This window comes from Mirounga angustirostris, unplaced genomic scaffold (assembly GCF_029215605.1).
Source record: "Mirounga angustirostris isolate CCGP_5_RB_7025 unplaced genomic scaffold, mMirAng1.0.hap1 SCAF_13, whole genome shotgun sequence".
Lineage (NCBI taxonomy): Eukaryota > Metazoa > Chordata > Mammalia > Carnivora > Phocidae > Mirounga > Mirounga angustirostris.
The window spans coordinates 106231870-106256956 of record NW_026991721.1 but is presented as its reverse complement, the minus strand read 5'-3'; the positions used below and the strand labels follow the sequence as shown (position 1 = coordinate 106256956).

Here is a 25087-nt window from a genome sequence, read left to right as displayed (position 1 = left end):
GTTATGACCTTTCATTTGCTTGTTTTTTAAAGTAATTTCTGAGATAGTCGCTTGAATAAATGTAAAGGGTTTACATAGAAAAGATATTATTTGTGTATGAAGATAGGGTCTCTGCTTACATCTTTGTCCTCACTCTGAATCCACTTCATAAGAACGTGGTTCTGGAGCACTAAGTTGTTGGAAATAGAACGAAACAAATAAGCTCAACGACCAGGAAAACATTCTCCTGAAATAAAAGTAAAGAGAGTGACTCTGGGGTCTTATGTCTTCTAATTTAACTAACCACAATTTTATCTGTTGAGTAGAATTACAAACAGGCAAATTTTAGAACTTATGACCAAAAAGTTACTAGCTGACCTTACTAAATAGCAGGGCGCTGCCACAAAAATTATGAACAGAACATATCTTCAATACGCCTCAAGTGGTTTAGTTGATTTATTATTGTGGGTAAAGATGATCGACACTGAAGAGAAATGAGAAAATGCCACTAAAGCAACTAAAGTGTGAAATGGGTGTGAAAGTTAAGGAAAGCACTGAGTACAGAGTAAAGCTATAGGAAAGATGTCCTTAAACAACCTTTTAAAACCATTCTCTAGAGCTACATACTCTATCTGGCTCCTGGGAGTTCAGTGTACATTAGTATATTAAAGTCTCTAAAAATTCCTATAGCAAAGCAACCTCAAACCTTATTTAACCTGGTGTTCCCTGCAAGAGTGGCCACAGAACCTCTCTCTTTCTCTCTCTGCAGTCACCTCTTTGCATTTTATTTGCCTAGAAAAAAATGGGAAAATAAAACGTGTCCAAGAAAATAAAGGAAGTTTTGAATTAAGAAAAATGAGGGAGGAAGGAATGTTCTGATGATATTTCAAATAAATATGATAAGGAAAAGAAATATAAAATCAAGGGGATAGTGGTAGGAACATGTTATGTTAACAGGAGCCCCCAGAACCAGTAGCTCCAACAGTTCCCTACACTGGAAAGCCACAGAATCAGAGATTCTCAGGTTGGGTGGATCTTAGAGGTCATCCATCCCATAAACAATGCCTTCACAGGGTGCTTATGTAAGCCATATTCAAACATAGTTGACATATAATTCAGACACCCCCTCATAATTATCTGTCCTTTTGAAACATGTGACAGTACGTGACATTTGAAGGTAACTTTTATCCCCATCACCACCAACCCCACCAGCGCCCTCAAGTTTTCTTTGTAACCCATGAATAGATGTTTATCTATTGATGACATGTCCAATTAGGGACATGAAATATTCTGATTAATAGAAAGTTAACCATTTGTGGAATTCCTATTTCAAAGAGAACACCATAAAATATACTTAAAGCTGTACTGTACATAGCTGAACCTTTAATTGATCACTTTGAGCTTGTCCTATAAATAGAATTATCTATTGGATTGAGTTGGATTTACATTAAAGGTAGATTGTATACCTGAACTATCATTTTAGATACACACCTGGTAAAGTACAAACTATACTAAACTGAACCCAAGTTATTTAAGCTTTCCTGCTAATTGGCTTTATTGTGGATATATGAAGAACTTGCAAACCTAAACTTGGATATGTTAAGTTTTACCTGATCGCTCTCCATCTGTGTGGCTGTGTCCCAGTCTGCTGCAGAATGGGACTAGGAAAACCTTGCATATATGATGTTATTCAAATAAGCAATATGTTCAGACAGGAGATTATTTGAAGAAAAGGAATTTTTGTTTCATTATGAAAAAGCTGATTTTTCTCATCAACACGTTTGGCATTCATCAACTCTCTAATGTGATAAAGAATGTCATTGTCATAAATAGCTGTTATTCATTTTCCTCTTATGAAAGATGTATAAAAATTGGTCAAAATTAAGTCATTTTTCTGATTGCTATGGACTAAAGAAGGCAACAGGGTATAGTTAAAAAAAAAAAAAGTACAAAAATTATAGTAAAAACATCTGGGCTGGATTCCCAGCTTCATTACTTAATGACTGTACTTATTTAATGTGTTTGTTTATGAAAAAGCAAAGAATTACCCCCTCCACCTACATCTCATTAGAATTATTTTTTATATTGCTTCTTACAAAATATCTCTTTAATTAAAGAAGAGCATGGTGCCCACTGGTTCTTTCAAGCTATTATGTGTGTTTCACATTCATAATCACAAATTCCATAGAACCTTCTGTGCCTCTTTGCAAATATTTCCAATCACTGAATTAAAACGCTATTAAATCAGGGCGCCTGGGTGGCTCAGTTGGTTAAGCGACTGCCTTCGGCTCAGGTCATGATCCTGGAGTCCCGGGATCAAGTCCCGCATCGGGCTCCCTGCTCGGCGGGGAGTCTGCTTCTCCCTCTGACCCTCCCCCCTCTCATGCTCTCTCTATCTCATTCTCTCTCTCAAATAAATAAATAAAATCTTTAAAAAAAATGCTATTAAATCAGGATGGATCTTTGCTAAGAGATGGTCATCATTAGCATGATGAGAATCATAATATTATTCAAGCTCTGTGGACGTAGCCTTTGGGAACTACTGTAATAAGCAGACAGAAGGATATGCTCTACGCCGTGCTTTTCTATAGCCCTTGGCAGTTACCATGATGAGATGAGGTGTCCTGAAGCAGGAAATAAACACCTGAATTTCAACACTTAGTTTTCACTCATTGTTCTACAACCCCATTCAAATCACATCACTTATAGGGTTCTCAGTGCAGAGAGGTGTATACAAAGCGATCTACCGTCTTTGTTCTGAAAGGATGAAACTGAAGGATTTTTTTTTAATATTTGGAATATAGTCAAAGAAAGAGACCAGAATTATGCATGGTTGTCCTTAAGGTATATAAAGACAGTATGAAGGGGAAAACTCATATGTCAGGAATAAAAAGAAGGTATTAAATAAAGATAATGATTCATTCCTGTTTCCCTATATGAGAGATTAAACCTTTTCCACCAAATTTAGCTAGCCAAATAAAAGCATGGTGTTTCATGCAACTTGAGTCTTTGACTATGCACAGAGATTAGGGACTCAGACTATGACGTATGTGTGTTACATTACAGCGATGAAAAGCTTGGGACAGCTAGCCAACAAAAGTGTTTTGTACCCTTATTAATTTTCCTGCCACATTGGTCATTTTTTTTTTTTTAATTTGGAGACTGTTTTAGTTTGGTTTCCGCAGAAGCAGACCTTAAGACCAGGATTTATGTGTAATCAGTCAGTTTGGGAGGTGAAGAACACACTGGAAGAGCAGTGGAGAAAGGCAGTCAATTAAAGGTGTATTTATCCCCAAAATTACCGTGTGGCGGGTGACCGAGGCTTAATCTCATTTGAAATTAATGTAAATTACTGGAGGATTATTGTAAATGTCATTTGAAATTAGTGTAAATAGAACACACATGTCAGAATCCTGTGTGGCAATGGCATCGGAGTATTTATGCACCAGCTCCCATCAGTCACTGTGGGAGGGCTGCTGGGGAGGAGGGCTTCCACTCCCTGGCACTTCTGGCCTCCTGCCCCTCCCCGCCATGAGCAACGTGGGCTCCAGGGACCAGAGGAGGGCCTAATGTCATGGCCGTCAGAGCAGCATGCGCCGGTCAGAGGACGAGGCTAGGTGGGCGGCCAGCCGCGTCTCCCACGGTCGCTGGTGTACAGACAAAGGACTTGAAGTCTTGAGAAGGACGCTACCCCAACATCTTCTGCTGGAAGTCTGCAGCCCTGCTGGGAGCTTCCATGGAGAGATCACATCACTGCTTTGAGAGGCAGCCATCCCTTTATGGGCAACTCTCTTCCTCTCCCTTTTCCCTAAAAATGAGTTTGTCCTAACTAGAAACTTTTATAATTTCTAACATCTCCAAGGTAGAAGAAAAAAACTACATCTGTGTACGTGTACGTGTGTGTGTGAATGTACCCCTCCCACTTAAGACATCTGATGAGCACTCTCCTTCCGTCTTCTCCGTGAATCTCTTCTCACACTAAGTAGCCTCATTCCTTTGGTTCTGGGGTTCTTTATTTTCCTCTCCCTGTCTGTGAATCACACCCCCAGAAGGAAAAGTTCTGCTGTTTTCTCATGAGGCTGTAACTGCAGTTCATTTGCAAAAGCCCTTTGCCTTATGTTTTTCTTTTGCTGAAACTGAGGTAAACTAAACAAACTAAACAAGCTAAAGCTCCTGTTTTTATCTATAATAAAATATTTCGAAGCATCCTGAAAAATCAACATTCGAGAGACATCTGGGGGTTTGGGATTAGAGAGAGTGACAGGAGGTCCCCAACGTTGACTGGGCATCATGTCCCCAACACCACCAAATGCCAAACTGTTGTGCCCATGTCTCGGAATTCTCTGGAACATGATAACAGATGGGAGAGGAATTTCCAGCTGACTTGTAAAATCAAAGTAAAAGGAAAACCAAAACCATTCATATTCAGGCTTGCCGTTGCAGGTCTCTAGCTTGAAGACAGTGTTCAGTGTCAGGATGGCGGCTTCGTAATAACAGTTTGAGGTAATACACAGCAGCCCCATCTGGAAAGACCCCCGAATGCTCTATAAACCACTGATACATAAAGGATTCACATAACCCTGGATTGTGGGTTAAAGGCCAAACTCTCATCATTTACAAGTCTCAAACTGATCTTAATGTACTGTGTTTGTGGCATTTATATGCTAACTTCTGTATTCATCCACTCAGTCAATATTTATTTAACATCTGTTCTGTCTTTCAAATTACCTTGTTCTCCCAACCAGATGATACCACTTCTTAAAATCCATGGCATTCCCTTTACTCTGCATTTCAGTCATTTCTGTTTGAGGCTCATCCCCTTAAGAGATGAATTAAACACGCTTACTTATGTCTATAAGCCGTGAATCTCCTTACCCTAAATTTATACATAGGACACATTTATTGAACTAAATTTATTTAAAGGTGAGGTCAAGGTGGAAAAGTGTCCTGGATTCATTCTTCCCTTATTTTAATAAATGAATAAAGATTTAGAAGTCGCAGTCATAAAGCTTATGCCATAATTTGTTAATGAAACCGTGCAGGGACTGCGTCTGGCATTTACCTTATTAGTATACGTAGGCCTGATTTTAGAATTGAATCATTTGACCAGCACCATAGATATTTCTAAGCAACTGTTTCCTATAAAACAAAGAAGAAAAAAGTAATCAAAGGCATCAGTTAGTCCCTTTTCTTTTTTTTTTTTTTTTTCTTTTTTAAAGATTTTATTTATTTATTCATTAGAGACAGAGAGAGAGAGAGGCAGAGGGAGAAGCAGGCTCCGAAGGAGCAGGGAGCCCGATGTGGGACTCGATCCCAGGACCCTGAGATCATGACCTGAGCCGAAGGCAGACGCTTAATCATCTGAGCCACCCAGGTGCCCCAGTTAGTCCCTTTTCTTAAGCGTTTTATTCTCATAAAGGTGGGCTCCTTGGAAAGTGTATGATCAGAGGAACTTGTATATTCTTCCTAACCCGTCTTTAGAACTCTGAATGGACACTTGATCACTATTCTTTGTCCATTTGCATCCTCTGTTTCTTTTAAGAAGATGAAAAGAATAGAGATGCAGAGTCTCCAACATTTTTCTGTCTTTATGAAAGGCCGTAATTAATTATTGCAACCAACTCCTCATCGTAGGCTTCATTTTCCCCTAACAACTGGGCCAAACCCACTTGTCAGTCACTGTGGGAGGGCTGCTGGGGAGGAGGGCTTCCACTCCCTGGCACTTCTGGCCTCCCGCCCCTCCCCGCCATGAGCAACGTGGGCTCCAGGGACCAGAGGAGGGCCTAATGTCATGGCCGTCAGAGCAGCATGCGCCGGTCAGAGGACGAGGCTAGGTGGGCGGCCAGCCGCGTCTCCCACGGTCGCTGGTGGTACAGACAAACCCATGCTGTTAATATTCGTATCTTTCACCTCACTCTTTAGTTTCCTTCTTGATAAAAATAACATCAGAAGTACAGAGACAGAAGGTTTAGCCCACTTTCAAAGTCAGTCACTCAGATTTGTTGTTTTTGAGGTTTTTGTTTGGTTGTTTTTTTGTTTGGTTTGGTTTGGTTTTTGTTTTGTTTTTTTCTTCTTTTGTTGTTTGTGTTTTACGCACGAGACAGTCTGCACTTCGGTTGAGGTGGTGACAGCCATGTCAGACCACACCCACGAAGCCATCAGTTTCACCCAACCATTAAAACTTTTTTTAAGCGAACAACACTCTGGGTGCAGGACACTTTACTATAGATATTGGAGTATACATTGGATTTTTTTTTTTTCCACAAAGAAACTTCCATCTAGTGTTGGATGCTTGGCAGAGGGACCGAGATCTGGCCTTAACCCCTGGCCCGCCGTGGTCAGGGTGAGAGTGTTCAAGAGTTTGTACGGCACATTGGTTTTTCCCCAGCAAGGATCTGGCTCAGCAAAAACGATGTTCTCTCTGGCTTCCCCAGCCAGGTAAATAAATCCTCAGATCACTGCTCCCCGAGGCCCCAGTTCCCATAATGCTGATGCACACCAAGCTCTGCAAGGCCTTTTCTGCCAGGATTTTTGTCACTTTTGGCTGCTTGTGGTTTCCATAAGTCCTCGTCCCTTGAAAACATATTATATAAGCTTGAATTTATTGCAGTTCTTTGCTAGGCAATCTGGAACTGACAGTCATTTCCTTGTGGAGGCACCAAGTGCAGAATTTCTACTGGTTCTCCGTCTTTTTAACATTTACAAGTGTTAGCTCTTTGCAGTGACTTTAGGAGCGGGAGAGGTTATGGACTGCAGCCACAGAGAAATCGCAGGCTGAGAGCCTTGAGAGAGAAGAGGCAGGATGAGTGTGAGGGCTTGCAGAGAGTGCAGGAGGCCGACCCCGTCACCCCAGCGAAGGTTGCGGTGAACCCGCAAGAGAGAAGTAAGGAATTGTCCTGGGGCGGCAGTCCCTGCTGAGGTCCAGTGGCGGAAGCTCTGGCAACTCCGCAAGAGCGTACCCTGAGCACCAGCCATCAAGGGTTCCTTGACAGTTCTCTTCTGCACAAGCTCCACCTGAGATTCCCAGAGAATCCGAGGGCTCCGACCTCCTCAGCCCGGGCTAAATCACTCGGGTTTGGGTTACCCAGCATGATGACTAATTACACGGTTTCTTTCCAGGACTTTCTTTACGATCCCATTTACACATTGCTTGTCCTCGTCTTCGTGGTGAGACTGTCGAGGGATGTTCAGTTTTAGACAAACTGTGGACTAGCTGAATCAGGCAATAGGAAAGAGAGAGACATGCTGTGTAAAACATTGCACATGCGTAGTGGAGCTTCCTGGAGAATAGAGAAAACCTTCAGGAGCCAGGAAGGAAAGGCAGCTGTGCCCACGGAAGTTGCCAGCTTGGGCAGCCTGACTTGGGGGTTGATGCTCACCCGAGGAGAGAACCTTTGGGCTCAGCCAAGGCAGTAAGTCTGCACTCAGATCCGACTGAAAGCCCCACTCTTGAGGGGTGACACGGCAGTAACAGAGAGGACTAGACAACAATCTGCTACCTGCACAAGGGATCACCTGAGTGTTTTCCGCCTGGGCCAGGCTCCGTGTGGTGGGGCTGACAGCCCCGGTGAGAAGTGGTCATCACAACCCTCGTTAGGCGGTTGTGAATTGAATCTACATTTGTACCGCACACCGGGAGCTGGGAATCAGTGATAGCAACATTGCAGTCCCTGCTGGAAGCAAACGCAGACGTCTTCGAAGGGATGTTTTCAGGGATATTGGTAGAGAATTTCCCAGAATTGTTGAAGGGAAATCCTCATACTCAGGAAGCACAACAAATCCCGAACAATATAAACAAATACTAAGAAGTAAAAATCCAAACTCCGTTGTAGTGAAACTGCAGAGCCATCAGGATAAAGAGGAGGTCTTAGCTGTGACCAAAAAGAAACGATGAGATGAGCAGAGACTCCATTTCACCAGTGGCCTTGTGTGCCAAGCTCTGTTTTTGAGCACAGTTTGTACTGGATTTTTAAAAGGGTTTTCCTTTATTTTATACACAAGCCACCCATTTACAAAGAATTATTTTTAGAGGATCTTAAAACACTAAAAACAATTTAATTTTTTCTTTGATGATGAAAGTACATGAAACTCATATATTGTGTTGTCCCCTTTGAGGAACCAATGAAGTTACAGAACTGCTCATCAGTATCTGTCATCAGATGTTCTCTCATTGAAGGAATTGTCAATTTTGTAGAAAACAAGAGTTTTATTTCTGTGTTAGAACTTTTTGAATGGCTAATTCCTGAAACATACCTAAAAACATTCTTAGGAAAAAAACTAATGAATCTAGCAGAGAGAAAAATTCTCTTGATGTTGTTTTGTCTTTATTCTTTTGATTATAATAAAATACCGTTCTATCCATATGCAGGTGGGAATTAACTAGGTATTCTGTAGTATCAGAGACATCTCAACACAGATACTGTGCCTTACAAAAACCTTGCTTGCTGCTCAGGACAAAAATACAGTCTACTCATAAAAAGTCATTCTTAATAGTGGAAGACACTTAACAGCTTATCATACATTTCTACAAATTATCAACAAATTAAAGATGTCTATATTCTTTGGACCAAAATAATTTTAGTTTCTTATGTTTGTGTATATTCTTATATATATATATATATATATATGAATATGTATATATGAACCATCAGTTTGTTTCAAAACCATCTCCTTCTCTTTGAGGGAATTATAGCGTAGTAGTTTTTTGAACAAAGTTTACTGAATGAAAGATCATTTATACAGCATGATCGAAATTAGCGTGTTGGTTTTTTTTTTTACTTTAATCACTTAATTTTTAAGGTAGCTTAGGAATTTCTTCTGGTTATAAGGAAAAGTATAACATTTTCTCATGTTTCCACATGGAATTAGGTTAAAATAGTTAAAATTCTATTTTTAAAAATATCCTTCAGTAAAGTTAAATTGGTTTTCTCTTGTTTCCTTCTATTTTCACAGATTGTGAGCGTTGGGAAGCATGTAAAAGGCTACCATTACATCATTGCAAACTTGGTAAGAGCTCTCTATTTTCTGTTTTTCAGAAGAATTACTCAAGCGTTCCAGATTATTTTAACTGTGCTTTAAAATAACATTTCAGTAAATGAATAAATTACATTACTTACTAAGCTTTTTATAACCCCTAAGATAAGTTTTTTGTTACAGTGGTTATTATATTTCTAACACGCAATTTAATATATGTTGATGCAGACTAGCTTGACATCTGCCGAAGTGAACTTTAAAAGTAGTTATGATGTTTGCTTTACTATGATATCACCTGCCAAATTAAATAATGGCCTTTTCTCTGTATAAATGATAAATATACCACTATATGGATCAAGATTGCCAATACTTAGGATATCACAAGGATGATCGAACTGATGACCCATGTCCTCTGATTTTAAAAAAAGCAAGATTGGAATGGCTATATAAGGAAATCTTTTGGTTGCGAGTAATCCATAGTTTTTTAGATTATGTCATCTTTTCGTATATTATATATAGATGGTTATTGAACAAGATACATACACTAGTATAAAATCCTGCAAGGACTAAGGCAGGTCCTTTTAGATTTCTTGTCAAGGCTCACCAAGTATTTCTTGTTAACTCTGCAGTGTAGAGGGAAAGGAAGCTACACAGAGTGCCATTCTCCTTCCTTCATTAGAGCACCATCTGGCCCAAGGGCTTGATCTCAGATGTGGTTCATTTTAGAGAAGTTAAGAATGTTTTCTCCTTTTTCTCTTTTCCTACCACATATTTCTTTGGTCAGGGTCTTTTGCTTAAGACAGGAGAAGAACCAAAGGCTGCAAAAGAGATTCAGATTTATCCATGAGTGGGCCATCACCCTCTGACACAGGAATTTTTAGTGGATGGATCACACTATGGAATTGAGATATTAAAACTCAGCAAAAGAATGTCAAATTCGTATGGTAAAAGATTACCATAAGTCACCATCCGTAACTTGTGCATATCTGCATTATAATATATTGTATCAATTATGCTTTCTCGACTTACTCATTTATCTCTAAATAACTGTGATTTCCAAAACCAGAATGAATTTTGTTTCATTGGGCCAATCAACAGCTATTTCTTGAGAACTGTTGCATAGGATTCCCAAATAGGAAGTAAATCCATTATCAAAAAGAAAGATTATATTAATATAGTTAATGTTGAAAGACTGAATGATTTCCTCCTAAGATCAGGGACAGACAAGGATGCCCCCTCATCATTTATGTTGAATATTGTACTGAAGCTTTTAGCAAGAAAAAGAGATAAAAGGCATTCAGATTGGAAAAAAAAAAAAAAAGATTTTGTGAATAGAAAATCCTAAGGAATCTAATAAAAAATAAGGAATCTTAATTAGATTCCTAAGGAATCTAATAAAAAAATCTAATATGAGAACTAATAAGTAGATTCAGCAGGGTTTCAGGATATAAAGTCAATATAAAAAATTTCTGTATTTCTGTACACTAGCAACTAACATTCTGAGAATGAAGTTAAGAGAATAATTCTGTTTATAACTTCCAGTTACAATTTACAATTAATGAGAAACTGCTACTTCACCAATTCAGCAGGACTCTTTAGTTGGAGCTCCCGAACTTCCCTCCTCCCCCAGATACACACAGAGTAGTCCCTCTGAGAGAAATCGAGAAACTAGCTCAGTGACTCCTACACGTCAGGCAACTAAGAAAATAACCCACACTGAAATGAGTAGGAAAGGCTGAGACACACTCTTTCCATAAAAACTATACCCAGCACAGTACCAATCAAGAGGGCATCCCCAACTCCCAGCTTCTCCATGAGCAGCAGAGGATTTGGACCATACATTTAGCACCCCAGCTTTTAAGGCTGTCACTCAAGAGACAGGCCCCCAAAACACCTACCTCTGAAAGCCAGTTGGTTATACATCCACAAGACCCACAGGACTACAGAAACCATTCTTAATGGCCTCATGAGCATTCACTGTTAACTATCCTCACAGGCCTTATTAGCACAGAGGGAGCAGGCAAAAATGCCCATCTCTAGTCTGTCCCTGAAAAGAAGTTGACTACCTACTTTACAATCTGCTGCTGAGAGTCCATATGCAAGAGTCTGGCTGCGTGCATTAAGGAACTGGCTGTGATCCCCCATGGAGCCCAGGGGAGCTGATGGGCATTTCTGTCACCTTCTCCCTCTGGCTCACTCCCACTATAAAACCAGGTTATCATCCTATCTCTAGAAGAAGATTGTACACATGCCTGGTGCCCTGCGTTTGACTGTTGCCACTCAAGGGATGACTGGATCTGATAACCAATGGAGCTTGCATTCACAAATCCCACAGGACTGTAGTGAACAATGAGGCAGTTCTTAACAGGTATGCAAGAGTGCTCACCCAGGTATCCCCCCAGGGCTCAATGGAGAGGGAACTGGCAAGTCTTTCCCTGAAATGGGTTTGACTATATATTTCACAAGCTGTTTCTTGAGAGTCGGTCTTAAAATCAGCCTGCATCTAGGTGCTGACTGTGATCCTTTCCTTTGGAACACTGTCAGGTCCCTCAACTACTAGGAGCCACTAAAAAAAAAGAAGGCTGTTTGAGTAATCACATAGATTTAAAAGACAACTAACAGTTTAGCCCATGCTGATTTGATGAGGCTCATCTCTATACGACTCCAGTGTGTCAAGACTGGTGGCGCTGTCTGTTTTACCTAATGTGCAGAAACCAACCCACACAGGAAATCAAGAAAAATGAAGAAACGAGGAAATACATTCCAAACAAAAGAACAATAAATCTCCAGAAACAAATCTTAACGAAATAGAAATAAGTGATTTACACAATAGAGTTCAAAATAACAGTCATACAGTTGTTTGTTGAGGTCAGGAGAGCAAGGCATTAACAAAGTAAGCATTTCAACAAAGAGTTAGAAAATATTTTTTAAAAATACCAAACAAATCACAGAGCTGAAGAATACAATAACTAACTACAAAATTCAGTAGAGGTGTTCAACTAGACTAGAATAAGTGGAAAGAAAGATCAGCCAACTTGAAGACAAGGCAGTGGAATCTACCCAATCAGAGAAGCAAAAAGAAAAAAAAAAAAAAAAAGGAATGAAAGGACTGAAGATAGCTTAAGGGACTTAGGATATACCATCATGGCCCAACAGATATATTATAGGGCTTCCAGAAGGAGAAGAGAGAGACAAAGGAGCAGAAAGCTTCTTCAAAGAAATAATGGCTGAAAACTTCCCTAACCTGGGGAAAGTCATATAAATCCAATTCCAGGAAGACCAAAAAATACCAAATAAGCTGCATCTTAAGAGATACACACCAAGACACGTTACAGTTAAGTTATTCACAAATTGAAGACAAAGAGAGCATCTTAAAAGCAGCAAGAGGAAAATAACTTGTTACGTACAAGGGAAGTACAACAAGACTATCAGCAGAAGCTTTATAAGAAGCGAATGGGATGATGTATATATTCAAAGTGCTGATAAGAAAAAAACTGCTAACCAAGAATACTCTACCTGGCAAAGTTGTCCTTGAGAACTGAAGGAGAGATAAAGAATTTTCCAGACAAGCAGAGACTAAAAGAGTTGATCATGAATGGTTTTACAAGAAATGTTAATGTTTCAAGCTGAAATAAAAGGACATAAGTTAGTAACATAAAAACATATGAAAGTAGGGCGCCTAGGTGGCTCAGGCAGTTAAGCAACTGTCTTTGGCTCAGGTCATGATCCCAGGGTCCTGGGATTGAGTCCCTCATTGGGCTCCCTCTGCTCTTTGGGGAACCTACTTCTCCCTCTGCCTGCCACTACCCCCTGCTTGTGCGCGCTCTCTCTCTCTCTCTCTCTCTCTCTCTCTCTCTCTCTCTATATATATATATATATATCAGATAAATAAAATCTTAAAAAAATATATGAAAGTATAAAACCCACTGCTAATGGTAAGTATACAGAAAAATTCAGAATACTCCAATATCGTCATAGTGGTGGGTAGATCACTTCTAACTCTAACATAATGGTTAAAAAACTAAAATATTAGAAGTAATTATAACTACAATAATTTCTTAATATATACACAATATATAAAGATGTAAATTGTGACATCAAAAACAAAATGTGGGAAGAAATGTGTAGAATTGTAGAGCTTTTGTATGCATTCAGGTTAGTTGTTAACAGCTTAAAATAGACTATTATAGCTATAAGATGCTTTATTAAAGCCTCATGGTAACCACAAAGCTAAAACTTATCATAGAAGAAACACAAAACATGAAGAGAAGGGAATCAAAACATACCACCTCAGAAAATCATCAAATCACAAAAGAAGAGAACAAGAGAGAAAGGAACAAAGGAACTACAAATCAACTAGAAAACAATTCACAAAATGTCAATACTAAATCTATTCCTACTGACATCTATTTAAATGTGAATGAACTATATTCTCCAATCAAAAGACATAGAGTGGCTGAATGAATTTAAAAAAGAAGGAAAGAAAGAAAAAAAAGAAAAGACCTAACTTTGTGCTGCCTACGGAGACTCATTTCAGTTTTAAGGATACAAACAAACTGAACGTGAAAGAAGGGAAAAAACACCAGGCAAATGGAAACTGAGGAAAGGAGTAGCTATAGTTGTATCAGACAAATTGACTTGAAGCCAGAAACTATCACAAAAGACAAAGAATATCATTTTTAATGACAAAAGAGTTAATTCATCAATAAAATACAACATTTATAAATACTTTTGCACCCAACAGCAGGACATCTAAATATATAATAAAGCAAATATTAACAGATCTGAAAAGAAATATAGCAACCCAGAAGTAGTAGGGAATTTAAATACCCCATTTTCCTCTTTTTTTTTTTTTTAATTAAATTCAAGTTAGTTAACATATAGTGTATTATTAGTTTCAGGGTAGAGATTAGTGATTTATCATTTGCATATAACACCCAGTGCTCATTATATCAAGTGCCCTCCTTAACGCCCTTCACCCAGTTACTCCATCCCCCCACCCACTTCCCTTCCAACAACCCTCAGCTTATTCCCTATAGTTAAGAGTCTCTTATGGTTTGCCTCTCTCTCTGTTTGTATCTTATGTTATTTTTCCTTCCCTTCCCCTATGATCATCTTTTATTTCTTAAATTCCACATGAGTGAAATCATACAGTATTTGTCTTTCTCTGACTGCCTTATTTCACTTAGCATAATATACTCTAGTTCCATCCATGTCCTTACAAATGGCAAGATTTCATTCTTTTTGATGGCTGAGTAATATTCCATTATATATACACATGTGCGTGCATGCACATACACACACCACATCTTATTTATTAATTCATCTGTCAGTGGACATCTGGCCTCTTTCCATAGTTTGGCTATTGTGGATATTGCTGCTGTAAACATTGGGGTGCATATGCTCCTCTGAATCCAATTTATCCAAAGGATTTTTGTATCCTTTGGATAAATTCCTAGTAGTGCAATTGCTGGGTCGAAGGGTAGCTCTATTTTCAACTTTTTGAGGAACCTCCATACTGTTTTCCAGAGTGGCTGCACCAGCTTGCATTCCCAACAGTGTAGGAGGGTTCCCCTTTCTCTGCATCCTCTCCAACATCTGTTGCTTCCCGAGTTGTTAATTTTAGCCATTCTGACTGGTGTGAGATGGTATCTCATTGTGGTTTTGATTTGTATTTCCCTGATGCCTAGTGATGTTGACCACCTTTTTATGTGTCTGCTGGCCATTTGTATGTCTTCTTTAGAGAAATGTCTGTTTATGTCTTCTGCCCATTTCTTGACTGTATTTTTGTTTCAATACCCCATTTTCAATAATGGCTAGATCCTTGACACAGAATATTCAACAAGGAGACATGGATTTAAACTGCCTGTTGGACCACACAGGCCTAACAGACAGCGACAGAATATTCCATTTAAGAGCAGCAGAATATACATTCTTTTCAAGCACATACAGAACATCCTGCAGGATAGATCATATGTTAGGCCACAAAACAAGTCTTCATCAATTTAAGAAGCCTGAAATTATATCATGCAACCTTTCTAACCACATAGATATGAAGCTAGAAATCAATTACCAGAAGAAATTTCAAAAGTATGCAGATACATGGAGATTAAACAAATGCTCCTAAACAACTAATGGCTTAAATAAGAAAAGAGAAATAGAAAAGTTCCTTGAGAAAGTGAAAAGGGGGAAACATAACATACTGGAACATGTGGAATAGAGCAAAAGCAGGTCTGAGAAGGAAGTTCATAGTGATAAATGCCTACATTAAGAAAAAAGAAAAATCAAATGAACAATCTAACTTTATACCTAAAGGAACTAGAAAAAGAAGAACAAACTAAGCTCAAAGTTTGTAGAAGAAAGGAAAAAACAAAGGTCAGAGTGAACATAAATGAAATAGAGACTAAAAAGACAATAGATCAATGAAACTGAGAGCTGGTTTTATGAAAAGATAAACAAAATCAACAAATCTTTAGACTAAGAAAAAAGAACACTTAAAATAAGAAATGTAAGAAGATACATTACAACTCATGATACAAATACAAAGGATAGTAAGAAAGTGCTTATAAACAGTTACAAACCAACACATTAGAAGAACACTAGAAGAACCAGGTAAGTTCCCAGAAGTACACAACCTACTATGCATGAATTATGATGAAAAAGAAAGATCAATTAACAAGTAAAGAGTTTGAATCAGTAATCAAAACACTCCCACCAAAAAAGTCTAGAACCAAATGGTTTCATGGGCAAATTCTACGAAACACTAAAAGAAGAATTAATACCAATCCTTTTGAAATTATTCCAACAAATAGAAGAGGAAGGAACACTTCCAAAATAATTTTAAAAAGCCAGTGTTACATTGATACCAAAGTCAGACAGGGACAGTACCAAAAAAAAAGTAAATTAAAGGCTTATATTCCTGATGAATGTGGATGCAGAAATCCTCAACAAAATATTAGCAGATCAAATTCAACAGTATATTAAAAAGATCATACCAAGATCATACCAATATCAAGAGTGATTTATCTCAGAGATGTAAAGATGGCTCAAAATCCACAACTCAGTCACCGTGATACACCACATTAACAGAAGGATAAAAACCACATGATCATCTCATTAGATGCATAAAAAGCATTTGACAAAATTCAACATTATCTCATGATAAAAACTGGGTATAGAAGGAACATAACATAACAAAAGCCATGTATGACAAGCCCACATTTAACATCATACATCAATGTTGAAAAGCTGTAAAAGCTTTTCCTCTAAGGTCAGGAACAACACAAGGATGTCCATTCTCACCACTGTTTTTCAGTGTAGTACTGGATGTCCCAGCCAGAGCAATTAAGCAAGAAAAGAAATAAAAGACATCCGAATTGGAAAGGAAGACAAACTGTAGATGATACAATATAATATACAGAAAGCCTTAATGATTCCACCAAAAATCTATTAGAATAAATGACTTCATTAAAGATGTAGAATATAAAATCAATATATAAAACTCAGCTATGTTTCTGTACAATAACAACAAACTATCAGAGAAATTAAGAAAACAGTCTTGTTTACAAAAGCATCAGAAACAATATAAATACTTAGGAATAAGTATTTATTAACAAAGGAGGTGAAAGATCTCTACAGTGAAAACTCTAAGACATGGATGAAAGAAGACACAGATAAATGGAAAAATATTGTGTGTTCATAGAATGGAAGTATTAATATTGTTAAAATTTCCATACTACCCAAAGCAGTCTACAGATTGAATGCAACCCCTATCAAGATTAAAATAGCATATTTCACAGAGGTAGAGAAAACAATCCTAAAATTTGTATGGAGCCACAAAAGATCGCAAAAGGCTAAAGCAATCTTGAGAAAGAAGAGCAAAGCTGGAGGCACCACACTTCCTGATTCAAGCTGTATTACCAAGCTTATAATGATCAAAACAGACACAGAGCAGTGGAACAGATTATGGAGCCCAGGGTACAACCTGGCATCTGCAGTCGATTAACTTCCATCAAAGGAGCCAGGAGTGCAGTAGGGGAGGGGGAGTCTCTTCAATGAGTGCTGTTGGGAAACTAAATATCCACATCTAAGCAGGGCCCTTATCTTACACCATATGCAAAAATTAATTCAAACATGGTTAAATTCTTCAGCGTAAGACCTGAGACTGTAAAACTCCTAGAAGAAGGCCTGGGAAGTAATCCCGTTGACGTTGATCTTACGGTGTTTTTTTTGGATCTGACTCCAAAAGCACAGCAACAAAAAGCAAAAACAAACGAGTGGGACCTGGACAAAGTAAAAAGCTTCCACCTGCCAAAGGAAGCCGTTCAACAAGGCGGAGAGGCAACCTATGGAATGGGAGAGAAAATTTGCAAACCACCTATCTAACAAGGGATATTAATACCCAGAATACAAGGAATTTTTACAACTCAATAGCAAAAACAAAACAAAACAAAACCCACAACAACAACAAACAAATACCTCAATTAAAGAGGGGGCACCTGGTGGCTCAGTCATTAAGCGTCTGCCTTCAGCTCAGGTCATGATCCTGGAGTCCCGGGATCAAGCCCGGCATTGGGCTCCCTGCTCAGCGGGGAGTCTGCTTCTCCCTCTCCCTCTCCCTCTGGCTTGTGCTCGCTCTCTCTCACTCTCTCTCAAATAAATAAATAAAATCTTTTTAAAAAAAATAAAAATAAAAATGGGCAAAAGACTATTTTAACAAAAAAGACACACAGATGGCCAATAGTACATGAAAAAGTGCTCAGCATCACTAATCATGAGGGAAATGCTAATCAAAGCCACAATGAGATATTAGCTCACACCTGTTAGCACAGCTATTATCTGAAAGAGAGAACCAAATGCTGGTAAGGGTGTAGAAAAATGGGAATCCCTGTGCACTGTTGGTGGAAATGGGAACTGATGCAGCCCCTACGGAAAACAGTATGGAGATTCTTCAGAAAATTAAAAATAACAATCCAACTTCTAGGTTATATATCCAAAGGAAAAGAATAATATCTAAAAGATATCTATACCCCTATGTTCATTGTAGCATTATTCACAGTAGCCAAAGTATAGAAACAGCCTAAGTGTCCATCAACAGATGAATGGATAAAATATATATGTACATCAGCCATAAAAGAGAAGGAAACTCCACCATTTCTGACACCATGGATGAACCAGGATGGCATAATGCTAAATGAAAGAAGACAGTAAGACAAACACTGCATGGTATCACCTATATTGGGAATTTTTTAAAGAAATCTAACTCATAGATTAACTCCTAGAGAACAGTGTTGCTAGCCAGGAGCTGGAGGGTGGAGAACATAGGAAGAAGTTAGTAGAAGGCTACAAACTTTCAGTTATGAGATGAATATGGTCTCGGAATCTAATATGTAACATGGTAGCTGTAGCTTGTAATACTGTATTATGTAAATGAAATTTGCCAAGAGAGTAGAACTGAAGGGTTCTCACCAAAAGAGACAAAAATGAAGGTAAACATGTGAGGTGATGGATGTGTTAATTAACTCGATGGTGGGAACACTTTCACGAGGTATACGTACGTCAAATCATCATGTTGTACACTTTAGGTATATTACAAGTGTACTTGTCAGTTATACCTCAATAAAGCTGAAGAAAAGACTGATTTAACAGTAGTAGCAAGAACTGATTTCTAAAATAATAATTCTTACTGGTTACTGGTGGCTACAAGTAGTCCAGACGCTCTAAAATATTCTGTAGTCATAACATTGAAAAAGAAAGCAGAAGGTATGAAGGCCAACTCATGTTTACCAAAAAGAGAAGAGTGAAGCAAGACAGACATCAGAAATCCGTATGTGCTGCCTAAAATAGATCATGAATTTACAAGCACACATTTTTAAAGTAAAAGTTAAGAAACTCCCTTATAATTAAGCAGGGTTATCTCCACAGAGAAGCCGAATTTCATTATGGATTTTTTTTTTTATTCTTTTCAAATGATAATCCTCTAAACCAAGAAAGAAAACAAGTAATGTCCCAGAAATATTGGCTTCTTAATGGCCATTAAATCCTTTACCTGGAATATCAAAGGCAGATTTCACATATTTAAATAAAATAACATTCCATTTCATTATGAGTAAGGATGCAGATGGGTTGTGAAAGCTCATCAGCACTACTCAAAACTGTCTTTTCATTATCCATAAGTTAAATTTATCATCTTCAATTAACTATGATTCAATATCATGCATCCTTCTGTCTTGATGAAACGGGAATAGACTGATGTTCTCCATGTCCCACTGGTTCGCTTTGCTGCCCGTGCAGTGGGCTGGGACCTCACCTCCCCAGCCAAGGGCCGAAAGAAACGAGGATCCCTTTCCTTTGTGACTCAAACTTTAGCCTGCTAAGCGTCCAGGAAGACCCACAAGAGTTGATGCCATCCGAATAGCATGAGCTTTGCCTGATACGTAAGTGCAGGGATGTGCCCCTCCCGGGTTCTTGAAATTTTTCTGATATCACTGCCGCTGTCATTCGGCACATTAAGGATGAGTAAAATTTGTAAGAAAGGAAAGATTGCTAAAATCTTTCTTTCTTCTGTCCTGTTTTTGGTTTGTATGTGGGAATGTTTTACTTAGACATACCTGTCGTCTAATTGTATCTCATTAGATTAAACTCTGTTCTAGAAATTTCCAAGATACTTAGAAGCAGGAAAACTTTATCTGTTGATTCACTATAGTCTGTTTTTCAGAGATTTAAGTAAGAAAAATGCTTCCCTACTTTGCCCATCGACTTTCTCATTTCCAGTTCTTTGTTTACTTTGCTCCCGGATTTTTTGTTGTTGCTGTTGTTGTTTAAGACAAGTATGATCATATCATTTCCCAGCTTAAAGTATTTCTTTGGCTCTAGGCTGCAAATGCAGTAAAAGGATTCAGGGGCTTTGTGAAAGGGAAAGACCCTGAGATCTCTCCAGCCCTCCCCGCTAATGCCTGTCATCTCACCTCTCCATAAAACTTCCTGCAGTTCTCAAAAGGACACACAGCCCATTTGTTACCACGTCCTACCAAACCTAGGCACCATGCTGCCCACACTTTAAGGGTGGAGCATTGACACTCTTGTTCCTAAGGCACAAAATCCTTCCAGTTTTATCCCTCCTAACCCCAGATCCTCTCTCCCACTCCACCCTACATGTGCCCCTTCCCAAAACCAGACTAGTTCCCAGACACCTGATACCTCTTTTATCTTCACAGCTTTAGCTTTGTCTCCCTGGGAGGCAATCCTGAGTCCACCCAATCTTGATAAACAGTCACTTCTTCCAGAAAGCTGTCCTTATGTACTGAATCTGATAGTGCCTCTTCAGGGCTCACAAGTCACCCCAGGTACCAGTAATATAGAATGCAATTATTTTTTTTCATCCATGAACTCATTATTTTACCCCTCCTCTGTACCAAGTATTGTCCACCATCCTGTCACCCAGCTGCAAATAAGATACTTCAAGCACACTGCAAGCTCATCAGAGGAAGAAACAATGTCTTATTTGACCTTCTAAAAAGTACCCTTACCCTCCCTCTTTGTTAAAGGGCTGCCTATCCTCCAGCATCCAGCTTCTGTCATTGTGTTTAGTTTGTTGCTATAATTGTTCTAATTAACCCTCAACATAGATGCCTATTCTATAGACTGCAAAATGGGGGTTTAGTGTAATTCGCCCAAGATCACACAGATCCTGAGTCTCAAAAGCAAGATTGAAACTCTGTCCTGTCTGATTGCAAAGAATAAATAAATCAAATAAATAAAATTAGTAAATACCTGATGTAGCCACAAAGTGAGCATTCATTTAGATATTACTTATACCACCCCTGAGGGGGATCTGGCCTTACAGACAATCTCTGTATTTGTATTCACAGCTTCCTTCTGCCCTGCTCCAGCAGTCAGAGTAGTTAAATACGGCCACCAGGAGCAACAAGAAGCTGTTGACATTGTTGCACCTGCAAGGCAAATTCTTAAAATCTTGGTCTCATTTAGATGTCTAATTTTTTAAAATATATTCCATTTACATTTAGGAAAACACCTGGCTCTTTCTTGAAGTAGTATAAAATTACGGCATGATCAGGGTATATCATTAAAGATTAACCACAGCTCTTGCTTACCTGTCCCTGACCTCACCACACACAAACACACAGACATGCACACACCATCCATGCCTCGTTTGGAAGGTAAGGAAGTTAAGATACAGAAAGTAAAGTGATTTGTCCACATGTAGGCATCTGGTTGATGTCAGAATGGGGCCTAGAACTCAGTTCCCCATATTTGCAGACTAGCACGTTTTTACTCACAGGCAGTGACCCCACTCAAGATTCCATGAACGTGAAGACTTTTTTTTTACCTTTTTCTTTGTGCTTACTGTATTTTTAACTTTTCTGCATTGAGCACGTCTGATTCCACCATCTACATACTTGGTTACCAAAAATGCATACTTTAAGTCAATTTCTTAACAACCTGGTTTTTAAAAGATGTTAAAAGGAAACCTCTCCCATTCTACTTGGCAGCGCTTCTGTTAACCATACAAGAGCTGTCTCAATATGATTTCATTGTCCTTTGAGCCTGAAATGCAAAGCAGCAGAAATATAATCAGAATTGGTCACACCCTAAAGGATGAGCATTTATTAAGCACCTGTGATGTGATGGATTTACAGATTTACATCAATAGTCAGCGGGATATCCAAAGTCCTGCCATTTATTATTATCCTTTTGCTTCTTTACCCCCAGAGGATGTATGAACTGTCAGTGGAAATTAAAAGGAAAACCAAGTTGAAAGTTAATCTTTCCTCAGGATGTCAGTAGATTATATGGAGAGACTATATATACTGTTTACTTAGTTACTAACCACTGATTTCACACACACACACACACACACACACACACACACACTGTAGAGTTACAATTTTACAACAGTGTCTCCTAGAACCTTCCTTCCACAATACTCTCTGGGTAAAAACGGAAGTCTCAATAGGCACCAAGGTAACTGTTTCCAAGAAAACGACTTCATAGCCTAGATCCTATCACTTTTCTATATAAAACTATTTTAAAGTGTATGAAAGGAAAAATATTGCCTGTACTCAGACAGACATAGCTAAAATTAACGGAGCCACCCACCACTCATTCAGGTCAGAACTGAAAGAACTTTAAAATCCGGTGTGGTATTTTTTCCTTCTCCTTCAGCATATCCGGATGGAATCAGAGAAATGTGTACTGTTATTTATCAGTGAGATTTGACATCCGAGGGTTCTTCCGAAGGCTGCAGCTTTGCCTGTGTGTCTGGCAGCTGTGGGAGAGGCTGTGCAGGGAAGCGTGGCCGGTCTTCTGTTTCAGCCGTGCTGAAAGAACTAATAATGTCATCAGTTAGCAACTAATGCAATAGTTGAATCACTGTGGCTTTTAGAAAATGAATTTTTTTTGCCTGCCCGTGGGTCCGCCCTCTCTTCTCTTCGAAGCAAACAAATGTCGGCTGACATTTTACTAGCTAGAGATTGATGGACAGTGCTTTTCCCATTTCAAAAACATGGATTTGCTTTCTGGTGTCTAGTTTCTCTCCCAGTGAAACGAGAGTGTTACTGATGAGCTGTCAAATTAGCTGGCACATAATAGGCAGGGGATAAATATTTGTTGAGGGAATTAATTAATAACAGCTATCATTTACTGAATTCAAACCAGATGTGCTAGTGACTTTAGCATTGTTATTCTCACTTTGCACATGGGAAACCCACGGCCAGTAAGTTACAGAGGTGGATTCAGGACGTGGACAGTTTTCGACAGTATACCCCTCTCTCCTCTTACCTTGGGTAAGAATCCACGGGAGCCTAGGGCGGAAAAGGCCAGTGCAAGAATCATCTTGGTTCTCCTGTGTATTTGCTATATGATCTTCAGTGGTTTTTCTTTAATCTACTGAGCCTTGGTTTCCTTATTTGTAAAATAAGTCTAATAATAGGATGTATCTCATCTTGTTAGGAGAACCAAACTAGATCATCTGTGTCAAGTGCTCAGCACAGTGCCCAGCACAGAAGAAGCCCACCATCAGTATTAGCTATAAATACACACTCCTGGGGCTATCCAGAGCAACCTCGCTTCGTTGTCAGTAGACTGGTCTGTTTCTTCTTAGATAGCCAAACAGCAGTGTGCATATATAGCCTGCTTTGTTATAACGAAAAACAGAAGTTTCCGAAACCGAGGCTGAGACACATTACGGCAGAGGCAACCCCAGGCCCTGGTCTTCTCCCTGATTGTTGCGCCGATTCCCGTGCTAACTGCGGGGTCAGTGCTGCGGAGTTTATTTTTGCCAAAAAATAGAAAAAACACTTTCCCTTAGTTCACTCACACAACTGAATCAAATTCACATCAAAACAAAAACAAAACAAAACAAAACAAAAAACTTGGGTCGCCTGGGTGGCTCAGTTGGTGAAGCGTCTGCCTTCGGCTCAGTCATGATTCTGGGGTCCTGGGATCGAGCCCCTTGTCATTGGGCTCCTTGCTCTACGGGAGTCTGCCCCTACCCTGCTTGTTCTCTGTCTCTCAAATAAATAAATAAAATCTTTAAAATAGATAAAAATATATATATTTAAAATTTTTAAAAAAACACTTCACTAAATACTAAGAGAAAACCAAAAAAAAAAAAAATACAGATGCTAGAAACTCAGGTGTGCACATGTGTTTATGTTGGGGCAGTTACTTTTCTCTGAGCTGATACCTTTGGTTTTATTAATTCACTTACCTAATAGGTTTTTTCCCCTTCTTCTAATTGCCCATTTGTTTTACACTTGTATTGAGTGTTTGTTTTTGTAAAGCACCTTAAATACTTAGCAGGAAAAAAGAAGACCAGGTATAAAAAAATTGATAGATAGGAAGAGGAAAGTAAACAACTTTACAAAATTTTTGCAATTCACCTGTGGACGGAGCAAGAACACTCTTCCCTCAGCCCACCTGGTGAGCACCATCTTGTTTCCCAGCACACAGAAGTCCATAAATGTCCTGTCTTGCTCTCTTCTCTTCCGTTACCATGTCCCAGGACTTTGAGGATTGTAGTGACTCATAGAATCAAAGCTTTTACCCTCTCTGGCTCAAATTATTGGCTCCGTCTGCTTTCAGACCACTTTGTAATTAAACTGAACCCCCCTAAACAGGTGCTACCCATCACAGACTCAATGTGTCATAATACCTTGATATTCCCTTCACATAAGACACATTTCTACATATCTATGTGAGATCCATGCTTCATAAAAGGCATTCAGAGGCATTCAAGAAATACTTGTTAAATTGAGCTGGACTGAAAATATTTTTATCCTTTTCTCATGTATTAGATTTGGGATGACAGAATTTAACAGCTAAATTAGGCATAATTGAACCCTCCACTGTTTCCAGCCATTGCTTTATCAGAAATCTAGATAGATATCCATGTTTGTTATTAACTTATGTTACTATTGAAGAACTGAAATGTCTAATGAACTAAACTTAGCAAACTGCCATACTGATTTCCATAGGGATTCAAGGATATTTCTCTTGAGAGATTTGTACATGGTGGAGCCAATGTTACAGGATTCCAGCTGGTCGATTTTAACACACCTATGGTGACCAAACTAATGGATCGTTGGAAGAAACTAGACCAGAGAGAGTATCCAGGATCTGAGACTCCTCCAAAGGTATGTGTTTACAGTACGAGAGCCAAAACAAGAAGGCAGAGTGCTATCTTGCTTGACTGTGGCTGGGTGTGTGTGTTGCATGACTCAAATTTTTCACCACTCTACCCACATCTGCAAATGACTGCCCACAAGGATTGATTTGGGGGTCACAACCAAATTTTAGCAAGTAGGCAAATTTACAAATACAGGATCCATGAATGAGGAGGATCAAATGCACTCCCTTGAATTGTACTTGATTTTTTTGGTGTCTCATCAAAGATGTAAAACATGATTTCTGATCTTGTGACTCCCTGCCCTAATGCAAAAGAAATCTTCTGGAATAAAGATGTTCCACAAGATAGGCCTAGCAAGTCTTTCCAGTCAGATGTGCTTTTGCTTCCTGTCTGGCCAGCCAAATTGAACTGCCCTACATTTTCCCCTCCTACCCAGTCCCTCTGCTCTTGCCTGGACCTCCACTGCTCTCCACTTCATTTCCATCT

General features: G+C 39.0%; 1 protein-coding gene across 2 annotated transcripts in view; it reads left to right on the top strand.

The window, feature by feature from the left end:
• The window catches only part of GRIA4 (glutamate ionotropic receptor AMPA type subunit 4), a 366854-nt gene that overhangs the window by 268856 nt on the left and 72911 nt on the right, over positions 1-25087 (top strand). For both annotated transcript variants that reach the window (XM_064577521.1, XM_064577520.1), the window contains exons 5-6: positions 8932-8985; positions 24450-24608. In XM_064577521.1, coding sequence (XP_064433591.1) covers positions 8932-8985; positions 24450-24608 — 213 coding nt within the window. The remainder of the gene's footprint in view (positions 1-8931; positions 8986-24449; positions 24609-25087) is intronic.